A 23,104-nucleotide genomic window follows, 5' to 3' on the forward strand; every position below is an offset into this window, starting at 1 on the left:
TGGAAAGTTATATCTGCACTTTGATTACCCATTCTGAAGGCAGAAACTTGTTTCAGCTCCATTAAAGCTCTAGAAGGCTAAAGTGAAACTCAGTTTTCCATTTACAGGTGGTTAAGCTCAGTCTTTTGAGATGTGAAATTAGGTTTAGATGGCAAAGAATTTTAAGGGATTGCGCTGCATGAATCATCTACCATCTAGAAGGACAAGGGCAGCAGCTACATGGGAACACCACCTCCTGGAAGTTCCCCTCCAAGCCACTCACCATCCTGACTTGGAAATATATTGCCATTCCTTCACTGTTGCTGGGTCAAAATCCTGGAACTCCCTCCCTAACAGCACTGTGGGTGTACCTACACTACATGGACTGCAGCAGTTCAAGGAGACAACTCACCACCATCTTCTCAAGGACAATTAAGGATGGGCAATAAATGCTGGCCTAGACACCAATACCCACATCCCATAAATGAATTTTTAAAAAGGACAGACTGTCTACTGCATTCAATGTGAGAATAAGTAGGGTAGCCACCTCCCTAACCTTCGTCAGGAATGTGAGATTTTCAAGCTATGTGAGTCAATATAGTGCCAAGACTTTAATCAGTTTGAGATTTTAAGCTTGTTCTGTTCATATAACAGGAGGATCCAGAAACAAACTCTTGAGGAAGGGGTAAAAACAAAAAACTGTGGATGCTGGAAATCCAAAACAAAAACAGAAATACCTGGAAAAACTCAGCAGGTCTGGCAGCATTGGCGAAGAAGAGCAAAGTTGATGTTTCGAGTCCTCATGACCTTTCAACAGAACTAAGTAAAATTAGGAAAGGGGTGAAATATAAGCTGGTATAAGGCCTGGGGGGGGGGGGGGGGGGTGGTGCGAGAGAAGTGGGTGTTGTTGTTGGGACAAGCAAGCAGTGATAGGAGGAGATAACCAAAAGATGTCACAGACAGAAGAACAAAGAGGTGTTGAAGGTGGTGATATTATCTAAAAGAATGTGCTAATTAAGAGTGGAGAGCAGGACAAGCAAGGTGGGGGTGGGGTATTCCACCCATCATTTACTTCACCCCTTCAACACCTCTTTGTTCTTTTGTCTGTGACATCTTTTGGTTATCTCCTCCTATCACTGCTTGCTTGTCCCAACAACACCCCCCCCTCTTCTCCACCCTCCACTTTAAACCAGCTTATATTTCATCCCTTTCCTATTTTTACTTAGTTCTGTTGAAGGGTCATGAGGACTAGAAACGTCAACTTTGCTCTTCTCCGCTGATGCTGCCAGACCTGCTGAGTTTTTCCAGGTATTTCTGTTTTTGTCTTGAGGAAGGGGTACTGGCGGTGACAACTGTCAGGAGCCACAGAGACTAGGATCTCAGCTGACTGGTGCTGAACTTTTCTGCATGTGTAGGGCCCAAATAATCACTCGTTGATACGGTATCAAATGGCAGCTACTTTCAAGGGGGTCTGGGCTCTCCAACTGCCAAGTAACTGGGTCCGTGCAACTCCGGATACACTTTCAGTTGGCCTACAGGGCCTTCTCTCTTAGCTTCACACACGCACTGACTGGTGCTGGACGGCCTCGGGTTTCACATATGACTGAGAAAATGGACTGAAAATGCAGCTGTGAAGACCAAGTGCTACTCGATGTACTAAACGGCATTGGCGTGTTTAGCGGTATTTTGGGTGCAAGGAGTGGGTTTGCGGCGCATCCACTGTCGGGACCGCAATGGGTGCTGTCGATGCGGGGACATGGGCCCTTAGGCTGGCCGTCGGGCTGTTGTCGGGAGCTGTGGGACTCTACGCCCTATATAAACTGACAACGTTAAATCAACAGCAAGAGGAGCAGATGGGGCGGGGTAGCGGCGACCGGCAGATAGAGAAGCAGAACTTAGTCCATCGAGTGTCCGGCCTGAAGGTGGCGGGTGATAACCGAGGAATTGCGGATACTCAGCAGGGTAAATGAAGTCGAATTACACGAAGCGTGGAAGGAAAAAAGAGCCATTCATCTTACTAAACCTTCCCTTTTCACTGTCCTTACACAATATATTGGACCATTACCCCATTCCTTTAAACTCCCTGAAGCAAAGTGCGGCATAAATACTTCCACATTTCATATTCGGGGAGGGGGCAACTGCAGGTTGTTCGTCCACACACGCACCTGAATTTTTCAAAACAAAAACAGAATTACCTGGAAAAACTCAGCAGGTCTGGCAGCAACGGCGGAGAAGAAGAGTTTCAATCCTGACCTGTTGCATTTGACGACAAAATCTCCCTAACAAGGAGACACTAATGGGATTGAAACAATTAGAGGATGAAGGCAGCAGGGTTTCTGGGTGCCAGAATTAAGGCACTAAACCTGTTTCTACACACTAGCAAGTATAAATAATACACATTAGATAACATCTTAAATGTAGAAAAAGTTACAGGGATGAAGTAAAAGCAGTGAGCCCTGGCACTAAAGTAATGTTGCGGATGGGAGGAAAGGGAGGTGTGGTAATTTAAACAACACCAATTTCTCCTCTCTCCACACCCCAAACAGAAATGTGTTTTGGATCTGCTTCTCTCTTCGTAAGAGTTGGTGTATTTCCCCAACGCCTCAAGTTTTTGTGATCCAATTTGCTAGAATAACCCCACAATGCAGAACGAGGGTCGCAACATTGCCTCCACACTCAAACAGTAGAGTGAGAGAGAAAAGAAGGATTTACAGTACAGAGAAAATAAAATTTGATTCATGTGGGTTCCAGAGTCCAGAATCAAAGTCCATTGAGGTATTCCTTCACAGAGGTTAGTGGGTTGAAAACCGATGCTGTATAATTCACTTTTCAGTTGGTTTTGACTTCACACGAGATAGGTATGCAGAGATGAATCAATCTTGTAGGTGATGGTACAGAACTCCTAGCAGAAGAAGGGTAGATAGGACCAGTTGTCAAACCTGGGCCAAAGTTTCTTCATTGTGACTTGCTAGTCAATTGTTAAAGAGCAGTCTCAGTTATTCAGCCCAGCAAGGCAATATTACTTGTTCAACAAGCCAGAAGTGTAGGTCATGTGACTTTACCTCCACCATGTCTTCAACAAAGGATGTTTATCTAGTGTTTGGAAATTGGCTTTGTGTTCCAGGCTGATAATATCTCAGCCATTATGAGTCAAAAGGAATGTTGGAGAGGCCACTGTCTTAGTAGACGTTCCACCTCCCCTGGCCAGCCTGGGTTATCAAATGTTTGTTAGTAGCTCCTCAGAATAGCAACGTGTGAGTTCCCCTTAAAATACAATGTGGCTTCTTTTGTTCAGGGGTCAGAAACAGACAGTTTCAGCCGTTTTACAGGTCTTTGTTCAGTTTTTAAAATTTTAGAAATAGCGTTAAGCATATTTATTTATATTTTATAAAAATATACAGTCTAAGATCTTAGTCCCCTCGTAATAAGGAAAAGTGGGCAAAAGCTTGGTTGGTTTATAAAAGTGTTGCGAGATATAGAGACTGCGATTTAGGTCAGAGGTTCCATTGTGCAGTGTCAAAGCTTTGCCACTAATGGTGGAACAACCACAAAGCAGGGGATGGTGGTAGTGGTGATGAAATTTGAGGAAGAGTGAAATAGGGTGGGGAAAGATTGTAGAAATGGGGTGGGACAAAACCATGGAGAGATTTTAACATTGTGTTGGGGTCGTAAATATTGATCACTGTATGTTGCAGATATGAGAAGAAGGGGCATTGCTGGACATGTACTATCTGCTTTCAATAGGTGGGAGTAAATCCTCAGGTCTCATCATAGTTGGCCTGTGGAAGAGAGGAAAATGGAGAACACTGTGATTAGTCACTTTGAAACATTGCAAAGAGCTCAAGAAGGGGAAGGTGAGATAATGCTCAGAAGGACGACTGTGGAAAGTACATGAGGCCACCAAACAGTTTTATGCTTGGTGGTCTTGAGTATTTTTGGCAGCATTTGGTCACGATACAATGGATTGAAAAAGTCCTGTTTTTTTTCTGCTATGGAATTTATTCTTCAGTATATGCAGGTGGTTTCTGCAGCCCCAATGCATATACAGTCAGTTTTTGTTTTCATTATGTTTGATTAATAGAAGATGTTTTCCACAAAATACATAAGCTGTACAAGCTAAACATTCAATATAATTTTCAGATTAAGATAAAGTTTGTTTAGATGAAATAATAACAATGCTGAAAATACAAAAGCAAAAAAGGCATGCCTTGCATGAATTACATTGTATCAATGCCTGACTGGCAGATATTGGTATATTTTAGCAGTGAAGAAGAATCCTGAAAGTTGTAATTCAGTCCAATTGAGGAAATTATCCTGAACATCCGTTTGGTTAATTTGGGAGCTGCAACTGAATTTAGATATGAAGCACAAGTCCATTTTTGCTTTGTAGTTCTAAATCTAAATGTAGGCGTAGAGCAGCGGAATCCTTCATTTGTCTTCTTCCATCATGGTCTGCTAACTCTTTACTGTGATGGAGTGGCTGATGTCAATTTGTGAAATGACCTTGCTGTATATTGCTGCCATCGGCACAGAATATAGCCTCACATTTCTGTTTGGGGAATGGAATTAGTTTTTAAATTCAGACTGAGGAATGGAAAGAGGAGAAAATCACTAAGGCTTCAGCTCTTGACTGACATCCAGTGACTCCTGCTGGATGTACATATATAGATATTTGTGGATTTATCTGTGTTGCTTCATGAAGTTCAGTAGCCTGCTGAGCTGGCTACCAAGGGTGGCAGACTGATAATGGCTTTAGCTCCACTAAAGGACAGTGTCCTTCCACTTTTGAAATTATGCCCTGGATTTTCATCCTCGAGGTGTGTAGCAGGAGTCAGGGAAAATTCCCAGCTTGGCCTGCCCACTTTGGGAGAGAGTGCCCACAATGGTGGGATCTTCATTGCTGGGGAGCAGTCACAGAGACTGCCAGTTGCAGTGGAGGGCTGTTTAAAAGGCCTGGCTTGGTGCTGTGTGTCTTTGTTCCAGTTAAAATAAAAACACAAAAACACTACAGCCCTCACCCCCTCATACCCTGTCATTCTGCAAACACTCCCCATGCCCCATCCATGCCACCTCATGCTCCCATACCAAGCTATGCCCTTTAACCCACCCCTAAAGCCCCCGTGTCCCCCATGCCAAGATATGGCACTTCCATGCCCATTGATTCGCTATACACTATCTAGAACCAATGAACCCTGTAGTTAACAGTAGGATGTTTTAAAAAAAAGCTTTGAAAAAAGTAATTCATTCATAAGTCATTTCACTACAAGCTAATAAAAGTGTCAATCATATAAACCCTTTAAAGTATCTAATCTCTGCTGTCAATTTCACAATGCTTGTTTACGTAAATGTCTATGTAAACAAGCATTGTGAAATTGACAGCAGAGATTAGAGAGCCTGACCTATCAATTAAATACTGTTTTCTCTGGGGAGCAGCTGTTTCACAAGCTTAATGGTTTTCTGGGCTCAGCCAAGTTTTATTATGTATTCTTAGCTGAGAGCCCAGATATCTGTTACTCTTGGTGAAACTCCTGTGCTACAGAGAAAACATTGCTTGATTGACAGCTCAGGCTCTCTGATCTTTGCTGTCAATTTCACAATGTTTGTTTACACAACTTAAGTGGTTACAAGGGTTTATGGCTTTGTTGATACTTTAAAGGGTCTGGATGATTGACACTTTTATTATCTTGTAATGAAATGGCCTTTTTTCAACATAGGAAACAGTTATAAATGAATTTTTTTCAAATTTTTTTTTAGCCATCCTACTGTCACTACAGGATTCATTGCTTCAAGGCAGCATATAGTGGATCATTAGGCATGGAAGCACCCCAGAGTTTTGCATGGGAGCATAATGGGCCATAGGGGGTCGTTGAAAGGGCATTAGAGCCCATCGGGGGTGGGTGGAAGGGTGGATCTTGGCATAAGGAATCATGGGGATGGTGGATGGAAGGGCAGAACTTGGCATGAGGGGCCATGGGGGATGGGTGGAAGAAAAGAAATTGGCTTGGGGACATGAGAGTCCGTGGGGCTGGGTGGGTGGAAGGACATAGTTTGACATTAGAGGTATGAAAAACCTTTTGAACTTACTTTTTAAAAGGTCCCCTCATGCACACCTGGGCCATGACTCCTCTGACGGGTCATAAACCACAACTCTTTAAAAACCTGGCCTGATTCCATGAAAACTGCGAAGGAGTAGGACATGCCTACTTCCACAATGGAGCCGGCCAGATCAGGAGTGCCGGATGCAGGCTTTTGACAAGAACCAGCCCGCTCACTTGGAAGGTGCTCCGGAAAATCAGACAGCCTGGAAATGGAGTCGGGAATCCTGGAATCAGGACCTGCCTGCCATTTTTAAAGGGCTTCCGAGTCATTCTAACTCAGTGAAAAGCCAGGCCTATACCTCAGTAATGAGTTATCAAGTGGAGAAAATTGATGAAGAAAAGAGAACTTTAAACTGGATTCATTTTATCCTATGTATCCATCAGCAGCAGTTGTTGATAAGAGGATTGGATACAGTATTTTAATTAAATATTTCTACATTTTTCAAACAACATGGTTAAAGGGTAAAGTTTGCCTTCATTCTTCACAAGTTCTCTTTCTACAGTTAGTGTAAGATAGAAGATACGTTTGTCCTTAATTCAGCATAAGATATTGCTACAGTATTCAACCTGCATCTTCTCGCTATTTAATAATGGCCCAGGAATTTGCTGCACTGACAATGACAACAGATGGCAAATGTTGGGCCATTTTGCACCCCCTTTCCCAACAATGTTCAGCACCATTTGCGACTCCTCAGATACTGAAACAGTCTATGTCCGAGTGCAGAAAGACCTGGGCTGACAAGTGGCAAGTAACATGTATTTGAGGAAGCAAGTTGTTTTATTTCTGTTTTTGCAGATTTGTGTGGAACTTGACAGAAGCCACCCAAAAACTCTTGATTATTGACACAAATTCTCATTTAATGAGCATCATCGGGAAACGATCTAAGCATCTAGGTCCTTCTTTTAATACAAAGCTGATGACTTGGAGCGATATATTCATGTCACATGACTCAATTTATCTAAGAAAATCCTTGAACTCAGTCACTTTAGTACTAGTGGCCACTTAAAATTCTGCCCTTAAAGAGACTGTAGCCATTTGCTATACGATTCAAAGAGCAGATGAAGATACCTGTAATTAAAAGTCTGCTCAAATAAATAATTGTTTTCATTATAGTTTTAGAAATCTGATCAGTAATTTACATCTCAATGATGTGCATCCAGTTTCAAGAAAGCCATATATGAGCATAAGTAATATCTCAATGAATATAAATACAAAAGCAAAAAATTGAATGTTATCTCTTCAAAATGTTATTCACAAGTTAATTTAAATGGCATATTTATAATTACCCTAGTGAAAATATGAGTCTGGAACTAAATTAGAAGTAAGTACTAGTTTTTAAGACATTTTCAATCAGTGATAAATTGGCATTCCTGCATAGCAGGTAGCCATCAATAAGACAATTCTCCCTTTCCTTAACATTTTCTCCATTGTCAATATTGGGGCTGGAGCTGGAAGAGTTCAGAACTTCTGACAGTCGATGAGTCACCAACCTATTGATAGCATCCACCTAAAATCATAGACTGCCCACTGCTTGACATTGGAGTGCCACTGTATCCACACAATAGCCAGTGGACTTTGTAACCGTTTTGATAAACAAGTTGCCTTACTTAATTTACTTTGTCTCATTTTGCATTGTGTTTTATAACATTGGTATTAAGTTGAAAGATAAATTGCACCGTTAGCAGGATCAATACATTTGACCATTGGTTGTGGCACTTCTGATTTGTTGCTCGCCCACTTTGTAGCATTTAGATTAGCTCTCCAAAACATTTTGGCATAAATTCATTACTGGAGTATCTGGGGTGGGTGAGTTATTTTTATTCATTCATGGGATGTAGGCTTTGCTGGCTGGGCCAGCATTTATTGCCCATCCCTGGTTGCCTTTGAGAAGGTGGTGTATAGCTGCCTTTTTGAACTGCTGCAGTCCATGTTGTGTAGGTGTACCCACAGTGCTATTAGGGAGGGAGTTCAAGGCTTTTGACCCAGTGATAGTGAAGGAACTGCGATATATTTCAAGTCAGGATGGTGAATGACTTGGGGGGGAACTTCCAGGAGGTGGTGTTCCCATCTATCTGCTGCCCTTGTCCTTCTAGATGGTAGTGGTCATCTAAGAAGCCTAGGTGAATTCCTGCAATGCACCTTGTAGATGGTACACACTGCTGCTACTGTGCGTCCGTGGTGGAGGGAGTGAATGCTTGTGGATGTGATGCCAATCAAGTGGTCTGCTTCGTCCTGGATTGTGTCAAGTTTCTTGAGTGTTAAGTTCATAAATCATGCCACTGCCAGATCTGCAGCTCCATTGTTTTTCAGTCCAAGTGGCAATGACATGAAAAGTGACTTAAATGCAGCAAATTTGTCACTACCATTGATTTTAATAAGGGCAGAGCTAAGATGATTATTTCACAGCTATTTTTGGTGAGGGATAATGGAGTGCAAAATTCCCAGAAAATTATGGTCTGGTGTCATTCTCGTCATATTTTCCGAAAGCTTTCTACTGGAACTATGGATAACACCATTGGTATAGCACAAGATTTCAGCAAATTCTGGGCTTTTTTTATTACTTACATTCTGGCCTTTCATAAAAAGCTTCAAGGTAGCTGAGCTCTTTGCTGAACAAGTTATTAACAACATTTCATTATCTGTTTTGTTCCTCCCCAGGTGTATAAATCAGCTTGGAGTTCATCAACTAAACACAGGGAGTTAACTCTAGGGTCATTAAGTCAATTCCTTCCTAAAGTGTTCATTACCAGTGTATTTGTCTTTAGTCTTTGGCTTAGGTTGTTTTACTGACCTTCATCACCTTTCCACAGACGTCTTTGTGTTTTTTCACATTATTATCCAAAAATTGAGAATAACTTTTCTCAGCAGTAAAAGAATAACAAACTGATTTAAGGATTTTTGTTTTAAAAGCATTGATGTGCTGTTTCCTCCTCTCCTCCCAGGGCTTGTACTTGCAAAATCTCCTGATGGTTTGGAAAAGCAACATCTACAAATGGTTCTGGGTCTACTTCAGGGGTCCTCTGATTCTTGCACTCGAGAACTAACACTGGTGACTGTAGGTAACAGTGCTGCGTTCACCTCTAATCAGGTAAAGCCAATTACATTTGTCATCCATTTAAAAAAGTGAAATAAATTTTAAGGGTCAGTTCTAATATGAAGATGGTAAACGAAAAAAAAATGTTATTACGATCATATATCTGTACTTAGCGTATATGTTTATTCTTGGCACACAAGATTTTGTCGAAATTTTCCATCTGCACAAACAAATTATTTCTGATGTGAACTTCAAATGACCTTACGTTGTTTACTTGTTTAATATTACATTAGAACAAAAATGCTACATTGATTTTCCTAAAATTAGAATGTAAGAATTCTTAAATTGACTTCTGCCTTTATATTTTCAGGATCTTATTCGCAGCCTAGGTGGTCTCAGTGTTGTTGCAAATTGCTTGTCTGATGAAGTCGCATCAGTCAAAGTTAAGGCAATGAATGCCCTGAATAATCTCTCTATGAATGTTGCTAACCAAGAAGAGCTGAAGGTAATGAGATATTACTGTGTTTAAGTTAGAAAGATATCTTGCAGTGTGGTAACTCAATAGTAGAACTGCTTCCTCATTTTTGTACTCTGCTGCGCACAGTAATACCTTTTACCTTCTATTCATGTCACAAAATGCTTTATAACCAAAGCATTACTCTTGAAGTAGTCATTTTCTACACTAATTTTTTTACATAGGCAAATGTGACAGCCCAATTTCTGTACCAGGTGCCCAACAGTAAATGAATGAGTCATCATATAACTGTTTTAGATGATGCTGGTTGAGGGAGGAATGTTGGCTAGAACACTGGCAGAAGTCACTACTCCTCTTCAGTATTGCTGAAAAAAAGGGACAATTTTTTGTTGAAGCTTTTCATCCTTCATTGATCAGGACAATTCGCAAGAAAATGCCCATGTCAGGGGAAAGAACAATTTATACTGTGTGAGAAGAGAGTGCTGATTGGTTGGTGAGTGAACTCTGGTTCACTGGTTCATTCCCCAGGTCAATGATTTGACAAATCAGAGTCAAGCTGCCTGGTTTAAATTTCGAACAATGCTTGGCAGTCAACTGTCAGTCACCATCAATTGATGTATTCTCCATGTCTACCTCTACCATTCTCTACCAATTAGAATCCATTTGCCAACCAATCAGCATTCTTTTCTCATACAGTATAAGTTGTTGTTTCCCCTGACATTGGCATTTTCTTGCACATTGTCCTGATGAGTGCAAGACGAAAAGCTTCAATAAAAAAATGTCTCTTTTGAGCAATATGCGAGTTCTGTGCTAACAAACGACTCCTCTTCAAATGGTATAATGAGATCTTTTACATCCATTGGAACAAGCAGATGAAGTTTAGCATGGCATCTGAAAGAGAGCACCTCTGACAACTCTCTGTGATGTACTGTACCATCAGCCTAGGTTATGTGATCATAATAAAGCTTGAACCCTTAACATTGTGACGGAGGCAAAAATGCTACCAATGGAGTCAAGTTGATAACTCTAAAATATTTAGAAACTGCACATTGTATAGGCTGTACTTTTAAATCTGTGCTGTCTGGCTTGGATGCCTTTAAAATTAATCCAATTCATGAATGAATTTGGAACCACAGGTGGCCAAATTAAGTGGCTGCAACAAATTCAAAGGACAAGTCTCCAACAGTAATTCAATACTACATATACATCTAGATTACCAATGTGTTATATAAATAAGTATGTCTCTGTGCATATCTTTTCTAAAGGATAACAAGAGCTGGAAATATGCTCTCATATTTCTCAATTCTGTTGTTTAGCCAACTACCAGGAAATGCAGATAAACTGTTGTGGGTAACTTATCCTCCAGCTTTCTTTTTGATCCTTTGGAAAGTGTCTGTCCCTGCTCTCAGCTGCAATGGATAGATTGATTAGTTGACATGTGGCCAGTTGCAGACATGAAACTTCCTACCACCATATAGTAAAGTACTGGAGTTCTCCAGCGCACTAGCCACCATAAAGCCCAGGATAGTGACAAGAGAGTAGGAAGATCGAAGAGCATTGAAGCGTTAGGGTAGGGATTTGGGAGGGCAGAGTATCTGAGGGAAAAGAAAAGAAAGGAGGTATGACAAAAAGAGAATAGGGTTCAGGAGGAGTAAAGAGAAAAGTAAGGAAAAAGGGAGAAGATAAATTGGAATTAGAAGTGATGTGCTCTGGTCCAGAGTGGCAGCCAAAAAGTACCACATGAATGAACACAGAAACCTCAGGTTGCCTAAGCCTGGTTATGAAGCAATTTAGGATACATAATATATGTAGGCTTTAAGAAACATCTTAAAGGAGGAGAGAGGCAGAGAGATTTAGGGAAGAAATCCCAGTGCTTAGAATTTAGATGAATGTATGATCTACAGTGATGGAACAATGAAAATCAGGCAAGCACAAGAATTGGAAGAGTGCAGAGATCTTGAACAATTGTAGGGCTGGGGTTGGTTACAGAGATAGGGAGGGGTGAGGACATTGGGGCACTTGAAATGAAAATTATAATTTTAAAATCAAAGTGTTGCCGGACCAGGAGGCAGTATAGATCAGTGAACACTGGCTGATGGATTTGGAGTATTAGGTTACTCTGAGGTAGCAGACTTTTGAATTAGTGAAATTTATGGAAGATCAGACGATTGACTGAGGTTGGGTCATAAAAGTTCTGCTCTAGATATGGAGAGGGTTGAGAGTGCAATTAAACAGATTGATGGCTGCAAGTGTGATTGAAAGACCAAAGGATAGTCAGTAAGCAGCTTGAAAGTCCAATTGTAAGTGAAACTAAAACACTGAAACACTGCACAAAGCAAGCCCAACAGAGTGGTCCATTTTATTTAACTGAGTGTCCCTCTGTGGGTTCATTGGATAAAGATACATATCCTTGGTCTAACCAGACTCCCTGATGATTTACAGGGTAAAAGCATCTCCATTGGTGCTTCTTTCTTTCCTCTTACACGCACATACTTTTCTACTTTTATCAAAGTGACCAATCAAGATGACTCATTTTATCGCAAGGAATCATTTTAAGTATCAGTCACCTTAAACAGGCATGTCAAGCACCCAGTGAGTAAATTTTAATTATTCAACAAACACCAGATTTGCTCATTAACTGTTGAGTTCTTTTAAATTTGCCTGTTAGACCAGACAATGCCAGATAATATTGCAAAAGCAAAAAAATGCAGATGCTGGAAATCTGGAATAAAGACAAAAAATGCTGGAAATACTCAGCAGGTCAGGCAGCATCTGTGAAGAGAAAAAGAGTTAATGTTTCAGCTCATTGACATTTCATCAGAGCTGAAGAAAGATAGAAATGTAAGAGTTTTAAGACAGTAGAAGGGAGAGGGGCAGGAAGAACAACAGGGAAGGTCTGTACTAGGGTGGAGGGCAGGATAGATTACCTAACAAAAGATTTCATGATGCAAAAGCTAAGGAGAGCGGTAATGAGTATAAGAAAAAAGATGAGGTGCGAATGGCTATATAGCAGCCATCTGAATGCAACGTGAAGGGATAGAGAAAGAAACAAGCCAGCAAAAAAAAACACTCAAAAAATCCCAAAGAACAAGATGGAACAGAGGTAATGATCTACCAGATAATAATGCCTTTCTTTCAGGTCACTCCCAGGTACTGTTTATCTTAAGCAGGCAGAGTAACTTGTGCATTATCGCTGGGTTTGTAACCTTGACAACCAAGGATTATCAGCTCCAATCATTAATTGGAGCCAGCTGCTAGTTGTGTCTTTTGTTCTAAAAGTACCTGTACGGGCTTGGCCTAAATAGCCAAGTGGTTATGGTACTGGGTTTGTAACCCCAAGATCCAGAGTTCAAATCTCACAAAGGCAAACTATGAAACAATGTAACTTCATCTGAAACAGATGGAAATGGGTTTGTACTTGAAAGAGTTACGGGCTTCACAAAATACTTAACATTAACTGTTTCCCTAGAGCTCATTTCAGTGGTTTAAAAACAATTTTAAGGCCATTTATCACACACAATTTTTAAGTACGTTTCGTTTCAGTAATGGTTTGGAATCAGAATCTTGGCCAGTGTAAGATTGGTCAAATTTTAAAATCTCAAGAATAAGAAAAATAAATTGTCTCTGACTAATTAATTTTCAGGCTGGGGCTCAACCCCCACCATCCAAAGAGTCGGCGGGGAACATATCCCCACCGGCAGTCCCGATGCCATTTCATGCTTTAACAAGTGTTGATTGGCAGAAGGCGGGACTTCTGCCCATCACCGGGAGGAATTCCCGCCTTGGAGAACTGCTGGTCAATCAGATTGGCTCTCCAGTCATTCCAGAAACAGCACTGCAGTGGCCGGAAGAGGCACTGCAGCTAGCTGCCTGGATCGAAGTGCCAGGAACCTAGAGGAAAGGTAAGTGGTAGGGGTCAAGGGGGTGTGGGGATGGCCTCGGGGGGTTGTGAGGGGGGCGATCGGGTTCTCTGGGGAATAAGGCATGGGTGGGAGAGAGGTCTGGAGGTCACTGGGCCTAAGGAGAGAGCGCCTCAAGTCAGAAGGGGGCTTCTGATGGAGGGGCTCCATCCCCAATTCCCACCTGAGATGGAACTTTGTTCAACTTCGGGTGCCCCCCCCCCCGCCCCAGTCTATCATCCGCCCGCCAAAATTGAGGCTAGACGTGCAAATACCCTTGTGTGGCTATTAAATGGCCACTTAAGGGCCTTAATTGGGGCAAGGGTGGGCATCCTGTCCGAGGCCCTGCCCACCCCAGCGTAAAATCGTGACCAGTTCGGGGTGGGGTGGGGAATCTTGTGTATGCAATTTCACACCCCCTACCCCAGCCTCAGAAGTTACTGTGGGGAGCGTAAAATTCTGGCCCAGACGTTGTTGGGTTAATTAAATCCAGGAGTGCTGTTGTCGTTAATGTGAGAACTGTAAGTTTGCAACTGATGCCGCTCTTACCAAGTTAAAAAAATTTTATAAGTCCCATCCTGTAGCACTGTTTCCTCGGGCTTGTTAGCTCCAAGATGGTTTTTAGGCACTTTTAGGTTTTGCTGTTTGTTGTTTATAGCTGAACAGCTACCTACAATTCATAACACCAAGGGAGGGAAATCCTGTTTAAGAATCACCAAATTACCAGAAAACACATGTTTTCAAAGAAAAGCTTTTATTTAAACACAGTGTGTCAGAATTTGGGACCCACCTTAAACTCAAACATAAATATTTTTGTTGTTTTCAGTCCTCCTCTTCCATTAGGTACCTGCCTTGTCCTTGTGCCTTAGTATCACATCATGGAGTGTATTTACCTACTTAGCAAGTAGCTCTGAGGCTGTGTTTTTTTATGATGCTTGAAACTCATAGGGCGATTAGGACATTCCTGTTTAACATTGGCTCTGCACTACCACTGGGTCAAATCAATCCCTTTTCAGCTAATTTAAGTGCTACAAATGGGAAGGGTACCAAAAACAAAAATACCTGTAAAAACTCAGCAGGTCTGGCAGCATCTGCGGAGAGGAGCACAGTTAACGTTTCAAGTCCGCATGAGTCTTCAACAGAACTCAAGGGAAGGATGGTTTGTTTAGAGTCTGGAAGTGTGACAATGTAATTTCAGATGTATCATATTTATGATTTATTATAATAGTACAATTGTCATGTTCTACTGTGTTGGACTTATAGTTTTTGAGAATACAGTGGACAATATTAAAGGTACCTTCCTCCTATTAAACCTGTAAGAACTTATCAATTTCCAAACAAGCCATCCTGTGATCTCTGCCCAGTGATGCTAAATATTTAATGTTTAAATAAAGGGAGTTTTGTGCTGTATATTTACTTTATTTTGAGAAAGTAGGTATTTAAATTTAACTATGTGCTGTCCAGTTAAGGACTTAAAGGTGCACATTATGGTTTTCTTAATGTATTCTAAAAAACACAATATTTGTTATAGATTTGGATCCCTCAAATATTGGAGATCATAGAGGCCACCACGTTAAACTCTGAGTTGCAAGTAGCTGGCCTTCGAGTGCTGACTAACATCTCTGTAACCAATAATTATCATCACATGATGACCAACTCCATTCCTCACTTTCTGAAGCTACTGGTGGAAGGAACTGAAAGCATAAAGGTATGATTACTGACTGCCAAAATTTCGGCTTTAATAAAGTAAGCATGTTTTCTAAAGTACAACATTGTTTATTAGCTATAACTTGTACACTTCAGTGGTATAGAAGATTTAATAAGGTGAAAGCCAGCCTGTAGCACTCTTCCATTCTCAGCACCAAGAATAACATGGCCAAATGCAGAACAGTGATACTCTTACTGTGCCTGAGTAACAATCCTCAATTCCTTTCTTTAGCAGGTCACTCCCAAGATATCTCCTGCATATGTTTGAACTTAGCCATTTCAGTACAAATCATCCCATGGCCTCTGTCAATGAGGATGTACATGTAATGCTTAAATAAAGGATTTTTTATGCTGTGTACTTGTGCCCGTTGAGTTATGGTGAGCCAAAAACACTTGACAAACCTTTATATCTGGCAGGATGATAGCCTTCTCTTTTAATTTTGATAGGCCTTAGGTTCCAAAGTTCTTGTAACTTCCAGCTTCTAGGCATATTCTTTAGTGATGGTCAGAGCCAACATTTGGCTTTGACATCTTCCTGTCTACCCAATCTGAGAAACTGATCCTCTACATATGATTGTGCATAAATGGTAAACTGTCCTCTTTGCTTTGTAAGAATGTAATCACCTTGCCCCAGTTTAATGCAGTATTTAGCACTTCCCAACTCTTGCCAGATTGTTTCCTGATCCTTTAATGGATAGCCCTGTCTTGTTCCAGCAAGGCAATTTCTTGGCCTTAGGGCTGCAACCATCTCAGGAGTACATGACAATCATTGTTTGAGACTTGTAGTTATGTATTGTTAAATCAGTGTTCCTCTTTATTACAATCCATATTGTGTAGTGTACAAATCAACCTGAATTCCAACTGTCATTATAGTGATAAGTTCCGTAGAGTGGAATGTACTTGGGGAAATATATCCTACATTGTCAGAATGCCAGTGTATAGTACCTGATCAAAGTTGGTAGCCAGGGCAATCAGGTTGGTGCAGTAAGTTGAAAAATGACCTTTCACTTCAGGAACCCGAGTTCAAATTGAGCCTAGGCTGGTGAGATGAAAGTATCTTCTATCTGTAAGGTCCTGTGTCTTTTTTCATTTATTCTTTCATGGGATGTGGGTGTTGCTGGCTATGCCAGCATTTATTGCCCCATCTCTAATTTCCCTTGAGAAGGTGGTGGTGAGTCACCTTCCTGAACTGCTGCAGTCCATGTGGTGTAGGTACACTCACAATGCTGTTAGGAAGAGAGTTCCAGGATTTTGATCCAGTTACAGTGAAGGAAAAGCAATATAGTTCCAAGCAAGGATGTTGTGTGGCTTAGAGGGGAACTTGCAGGTAATGGTGTCCCCATGCATATGCTGCCCTTGGTTCTTCTGGGTGGTAGAGGTCGTGGGTTTGGAAAGTGCTGACTTTCCCTTTGGTGTGTTGCTGCAGTGCATCTGGTAAATGGTACACACTGCTGCCATTGTGCATCCGTGGTGGAGGGAATGAATGTTTAAGGCTGTGGATGGGGTGCCAATCAAGCAGGCTATTTTGTCCTGGATGGTGTCAAGCTTCTTGAGTGTTTTTGAAGCTGCACTCATCCAGGCAAGTGGAAAGTATTCCATCACACTCCTGACTTGTGCCTTGTTTTTGGTTGTCAGGCTTTGGGGAGTCAGGACGTGAGTTACTTGCTGCAGAATTCCCAGCCTCTGACCTGCTCTTGTAGTCATGGTATTTATATGGCCGGTCCAGTTCAGTGTCTGATCAATAGGAACTCCCAGGATGTTGACATTAAATGAGTTTGGACAGTTGCAGACTAGTTCCTAGTGAGTAAAAGGTTATACACAAAACTGTCCTAATTTGGCATCAAGGACAACATAGTGGCTGATGTAGGAAATGGGAAACAAAGTCACTTTGGAGCAGGAGGAGTGATGTTTCCTGACCAAGGCACATTGTGGGAACAGAGTAGAGAGGACCTGACTTTGGAGTACTTTATGTCGACCTTGGAGGGTTGAAACAGGAATAATTCCATTCCTTAATACTAACATCTTTTCATCTTGATGCTGACAATAATTAAGTTTAAATTTAAAGAAAAGTAGCTGTCTTGTATTTCTGCAAGCAAACTTCTACCAGTTGGTGTACCTTTTGATGGAGTTCCCCAATAAACTTCTGTGCTTCTAGGTTGTTGTAAAACATTGCTATTTAACCATTAACGACTATATAAATTTAGATCATATTAAATTAAGGACAGAATGCAAAACTTTAAGATCTGTACCGAATTATATCTGTGCACTGTTCTAGTAAAGATTCATGCAACCTAGACAAACAAGTGTTTGAGGAGCAGTAGCATAATTATGTAAATTTAGATGAATATATTTTGGTTTCATTGGAAGCTGAGCCTCCTTGATCAGTGAATTATTCTTAAGTAGTTAAACCATACAGTTCAGGAACATCAGTTTCGGTACCTGGTGTTAGCTTATCTCAGCTGGGGAATGATAGGGAAGCAAGGATTGGCATAGCATCCATGAGTTAGGGAGAGGTAAATTGATCAGGGTTCCAGTTTTGATAGCTTTCCCAGTTACCCCTGCTGAAATTTTGAAGCCATGTAAGGACAAAATTCAGCTTGGTTGTGATGTTCTGTCATTTCAGGTCATCTGTTCACACTTGTGAAGACCCACATGAATAGCAAGCTATTAGAAGGTGATTGGTATAGTTGAACTACATACACTCTAGCCTCAGGAGAGATGATGGCAGGGGATCCAGGTTGAGTTTCCATAAACAGCACTTTTAATGGATTTTTATTTGTTTAAAAAACAGGTTCAGGTATTAAAAGTCCTGGTAAATTTGTCTGCAAACCCAGGCTTAACTCATGACCTTCTCTATGCTCAGGTAAGATCCAAGCTAATGCTATTAATTGGAGCTATTTTGCAGCTGAATACTTGATTTAAACAGGATACGAATAGAAAAGAAACCTTTTACTCCTTGCCTAATAGTCCATAGATATTGTCGGTACTAATGAAACACTTTGTTCAGAATGATCTTCACTTATTTTATCCAATCACATTGTTTTATGCTTGATGGGGTGAAGATCAGAATTCCCAGAAAGTTTGAACAGATGCCCAGCGCATGTATGTACAGTTTTAGACAGCCTTGCTACCAGTTTAGATTTTGAGTTCATCTTGCAATTGCCAATATTGATTTTGTATCCCAGATGATTGACACTGATAACAAAATGTAATAGAAATGAAGCATGAGTAACTGAAAATGTTCTTGTATAAGTATAGGATTCAGTATCACTGTTCCTTTTTGATAACCAGGTGGTTAATATGTGTGTAAACCCAGAGTCTTCTAAGGAAGCCACACAGGTAATGTTTCTGTTTATTCAGTGGTGTGTGTCTTCGCTTCACCTACCTATGTGCAGAGAGCTCAGGTCCTGATGTGTGAAGACCAAAGTGTAGGAACAAGTGTGCACATGTTTACAGATAGATAGTAACCAGTTAAAACCAGCCAACTAACAAGCAGGTGACAATACACTACCTACTGCTTGCATATAAAATGTGAGCTATTGCCACCATCCTCCTCACACAACATAGCCTTCAAATATGGAATACAGGACTTTTGGTTGCAGAGGAGCAAGCAGTTATTGCCATCATGGCATTGAATCCAGGTTCTTATACCTGTTCTGCTGAGAACTTCTTGCAGCAACTGTTAGTCCAGGTGTCAGAAAATTTGTATATATCATGGGCCTCTGTCTTTAGTAAAGTGGAAAGACCTTAGTAGAAGAGCTGGCAATGTGCAGTGTGTCAAAATCCATTTTCACATACTAACTGCTTAATCCAGATGCTTGTCTGAGGGCTTTAGCAAAGCTCTGGAGGCATTCCTGAAGGTTTGATGATGATGTCTGCAAATGTTATTGCATTTACCTGATAAAAATTGGGTCCTTTGTGGTTGATTATTTTTGCTTGTGGTTTTGTGCCACGAGCTGTAAGAACTAGTAAGAACTGGCAGTTGAAGAGGGGAAACCACTGATTCCTAGCTCTGCTGGGCCCCATGTCAACCTCATTCCCCTCTCTCTTTCTGCCCAAGCTTAATTCTCCTCTCCAACCCTCCAGTTCAGTGTTGAAAGTATGTTTTTTTAATGGTTTTGTGTAGGTGTGACACTTTTCTTTTTTAATTCTCCCCCCTTGCACCCCCATCAGCCAAACTATGGTCATTGCTGCTCTGAAATTTCTTCTTGTTCATCAGCTTTGAATACATTGTCCTTTTGTATGATTTTCCTTCCAGTACCTTTGTAAAAATCAAGGTAGTATTAACTAAATAGAGAAATACAAGAAACAGTGCAATAGGAAGAGAGAACTTGGAGACGAGAGATGAGTGAAGAACCCACTCTCAGATGCTGGGCTTTTTGTACCTGTCCAGGTGTTCAAGAGAGATGTTAGAAAAGTATCTAGATAATGGAACTAATTCTAAATCTGGAACACACTTGGACTTTATCAAGAGTTGCAAGATGTTGATGGAAAATTAGGTGTTTATTATGAGAAAACAAAGATTCTTGACGCCAACCTACAGTGGAAAGAGGTGTAAGAGTTCCTGAAATCTGAGGAGATATGAGGCCAAAAATTTCAATCAAGCCATCAAAGGTAATCATTGTACTCATTGATAAACAAAATATTCATTGCACCATCGAAGGCATGGAAGCGACTAAGGTACAATGATTAAGCTTTACTGTCTGAGAAGAACAAAGGTAGTGAATATTGAAGAGGTGAAATCTAAAGGAAGTTGATGCGTATGGATTGAAATCATTATAAGATTGAATAGGGTCAAATGATAAATGGAGGTTCGATGCTACAAAAGTGACAAGTTATGCCACCCTAACAACACAATTATTTTGGGGTGACCAACTGTTCCAGCTTGGGCCTAGTAATATTGGCCACATGTACATTGATGTTCTAGTATCCACTGAAATTCAATGATGTATTTTGTTATGAAATTCAGTGTGTATATGCATGTGGGATGGATCCCTTCAAAATTTGTGGCATGCTATGAATGTTGCTTTAGGGTGCCCAGGCTTACTCAACAAAGATAATTAAATATAGCTGTGGTTTGGCATCGGCTGCCATAACTAACAAAGGCAGCTGTAACCAGAGGTTCCAATTTCAGGAATCGTTCCGTATGTTTGCAATGGGTTTCACCCACAGAATCTTCTCCCATATTGTTGTTAATAAAATGGGAATTCAAATGGCCTCTTTATTGTTGGGATAATTTCCTGAATTTTTCTTAAACTCAGTTTACAAAAAAGTTTTCTTCCCTTTATGAGAAAATACAGTATTTATATGCAAAATATAAGAAATAGCCTTACTTGAAATGGAACAGATGTCGGCTGCTGCTCCCTTTAAACTGTATCAATATATCCTAATTTTAGCCTCCAGAACTTAACAGTTATGCCACACCTGTAGTGGTTTTTCTGAGTGATATTGCCAGTTATTGTGGTTATTAAATGCTGGAACAAGTTTCCCTCACTCCAAGTGGTCGAGACAAGATTAGCTGCTGAAACAATTTGTATTTGGGATATTTGCAGATGTCCCAGAGAGGACATTCCCAGTTTAGGTGTGAGAGATGAAAGGGCAATGTTTTAACTTGCAGAACCCACCTATGTTTTCCTAATTGTTTGTGAATTTAGGTTCTTGGTTGGGAGTTGTGTATTATATATAAACTTTTATCATAGGCACTAATTGCACTGTAAAATACAAGCATTCAAATAAACACTTCATAACTCAAATTATATGTAATGTTGCCATTTTGTACATCTTTTTGCATTAAATGGACAACCATTTTGGTAACTGGTGTCATGTGTAAAATTAGTAGCAAAATAAATTGGCATTTGTTTTTTAAACAAGGAAATATACAGATATGTCTGAAATCCAGTTTTCACCATGATCAGAATACTTGGGGATCAATTGGACCTTTATTTTAAAATGTGATTTATAAACTATGCTGTGAACTCATTTATACTTTGTTCTAGGCACCACTGTCGTTCCTTTTATTGTTTGACAGCCGTGTAAACAAAGAAGTTCTTCTACGATTGCTGATATTTGTGGCAAATCTGAAGGAAAATTTGAATCTGTTGCAGGGCTCTGTTCAGTATGAAGTGGAATCTCTCCATTCTGTACTATTTGGGAATCCAACACCATTTTCTCATAAACTTGCAATGCTCATGTTGTATCAAGATAATGAAGTGAAACAACAGGTTGCTAGGATTATCTCAGACTAAATTTTCATTACTTACTTAATAAGCAATTCTATGTTTTAGTGACAATACGAGCTAAATGTGTCAAATTGAATATAAATATTGAAGTGTCACAGTAATTTAGCTCACCATGTTTTATTCAGTGTCTATATATTGCTTTTGTGTAATCCGAAGGGGGGAGTAGTTTCCAATGCTCATGGAAATTATTCTTGTGCCAAAGTTCTTTTTGCTGTTACGTTATTTGTAAAGGAGTAATAGGATCTTAATCCCAAAAAACTAATTGTATAAAGAAAGATTAAAAATTTATTTTGTCTAGTGTTGAAAATCATTACAATATTTTAAATGTGTATAGTGACTTATCAGGATTACTGAAGTGTTTTTATGAATCACTGTAAACTGATTTAATATGATTGATTACATTGTATTTGTTTTGTCTAATTATTTAATTTGCAACACTGCCCTTATTCCTTGGTTGCTTTTTGAAGCTAAAGGTGATGATCATCGAATAAGTTGCAAAGACAATTAAGTCACAAACAATTTCCTGTGTAGTTCCCTAAATTAGATAATAAATTTTAGCCAGGAAAGGATAGTGGCGGTAAACAGAAGTAGTGAACCCATACTTTCTTTATGACAAACCGAAGATGAAATTTAGATAATGCATGCCACTGGGTTCCTACAAGAACAGAGAAAAAATATGTACAAATTGACAGAAGACAATGTAAAACCACTTAAAAACTTAATTTATACCGTTAAACCGGGAAAATGTACAAAATCACAAGAAGTAAACAAACACAGAGAGGCACATAAATGCACCCAAACAAGAAATTACATTTGCTGAAACAGATTTGAAAGTGAAAGTTTTATTTGATTGTCAATGGTAAGACTATTCCTGAATTCTTGCTCTTTTTTGTACAGTTAAGATTAATAATATAGTAATCAAGATAAATATTTTTCAGACATTACATTGAGGCAGATCTTTTTAGATCTGTAGCAACAGTGGATATAGTTTGAAGCTTAATATCCAGCCTTTGGACAAGAAAATCCATCTCCCTGCCTCTCTTATGTTCATGAGACATTTGGAAAAAGTTATCTTAAGTTTGGGAATTAAGATATTATACATGGGTATTTATTTATCCAAACTAAGTTTGTAATAAAATGCAGACGCTGCTATAGAATTTTTTTCCCCAGAAAATGTGTTGTTACTAAAACGCACACTGATTCTTGAGCAGGACCACCACATTTTGAATGTCATAAACAAGTTTTCATCAGGAACAAGCAGCTGGAAAATAGCTTTTAAACATATTGGTGTTTGGGGAAGATATCTAAAGTCAAGGAAGTTGGCACAATGAATCTGCACAATGAATTAGCATGTCTCTCAGAGATGCAATTTTTTTTAGTTTCCTTCCCCTAGACCCAGAATATTGCAAACTATTAAGAAGTAACTTTGGTATATGTGCAAATTCACAATATTTTCAACATACCTTTTGATCGAAGCAGTGTATGATGTTTTGCAGAAACTATTGATACATCATTCCTAAAATATAACATACTCCTGAAGTAAGTTTTCTGGTCAAAATACATACTATGTACCCAATGTGCTGAGTCTGCATTGATTTCTGCAAGATTTTAAGCTACTTTAATTAACAAGCAGATTTTGCATAATGAGCTGTAGATCCTAGATCTCTTTCCA

At 39.9% G+C, this 23,104-nt stretch overlaps 1 protein-coding gene across 3 annotated transcripts; it reads left to right on the forward strand.

Annotated features, from left to right (window-relative positions):
* Positions 1-1,480: 1,480 nt before the first annotated feature.
* Positions 1,481-21,828, forward strand: armc10 (armadillo repeat containing 10). 3 transcript variants are annotated; one of them, XM_041203430.1, is made up of 7 exons: positions 1,481-1,941; positions 9,021-9,166; positions 9,483-9,617; positions 15,018-15,194; positions 17,985-18,056; positions 18,485-18,532; positions 21,190-21,828. In XM_041203430.1, the coding sequence occupies exons 1-7, from the start codon at positions 1,713-1,715 to the stop codon at positions 21,436-21,438; spliced, it is 1,056 nt and encodes a 351-aa protein (XP_041059364.1). In that variant the 5' UTR covers positions 1,481-1,712; the 3' UTR covers positions 21,439-21,828. The 3 variants fall into 3 exon arrangements, with proteins under 3 accessions (XP_041059364.1, XP_041059366.1, XP_041059365.1); XM_041203431.1 differs by lacking the exon at positions 18,485-18,532 and having other exon boundaries at positions 1,492-1,941; XM_041203432.1 differs by lacking the exons at positions 17,985-18,056; positions 18,485-18,532 and having other exon boundaries at positions 1,487-1,941.
* The last annotated feature ends 1,276 nt before the right edge of the window (positions 21,829-23,104 follow it).

The sequence above is a fragment of the Carcharodon carcharias genome, chromosome 13 (genome assembly GCF_017639515.1).
Source record: "Carcharodon carcharias isolate sCarCar2 chromosome 13, sCarCar2.pri, whole genome shotgun sequence".
NCBI classification, from domain to species: domain Eukaryota; kingdom Metazoa; phylum Chordata; class Chondrichthyes; order Lamniformes; family Lamnidae; genus Carcharodon; species Carcharodon carcharias.

Bases quoted from the DNA above. Each gene is read 5' to 3' on its own strand.
- armc10 (XM_041203430.1), top strand. From the start codon at position 1,713: ATGGGTGCTGTCGATGCGGGGACATGGGCCCTTAGGCTGGCCGTCGGG. The intron at 9,167-9,482 runs GTAAAGCCAATT...TTATATTTTCAG, and splicing joins CTGCGTTCACCTCTAATCAG to GATCTTATTCGCAGCCTAGG. The intron at 18,057-18,484 runs GTAAGATCCAAG...TTTGATAACCAG, and splicing joins ATGACCTTCTCTATGCTCAG to GTGGTTAATATGTGTGTAAA.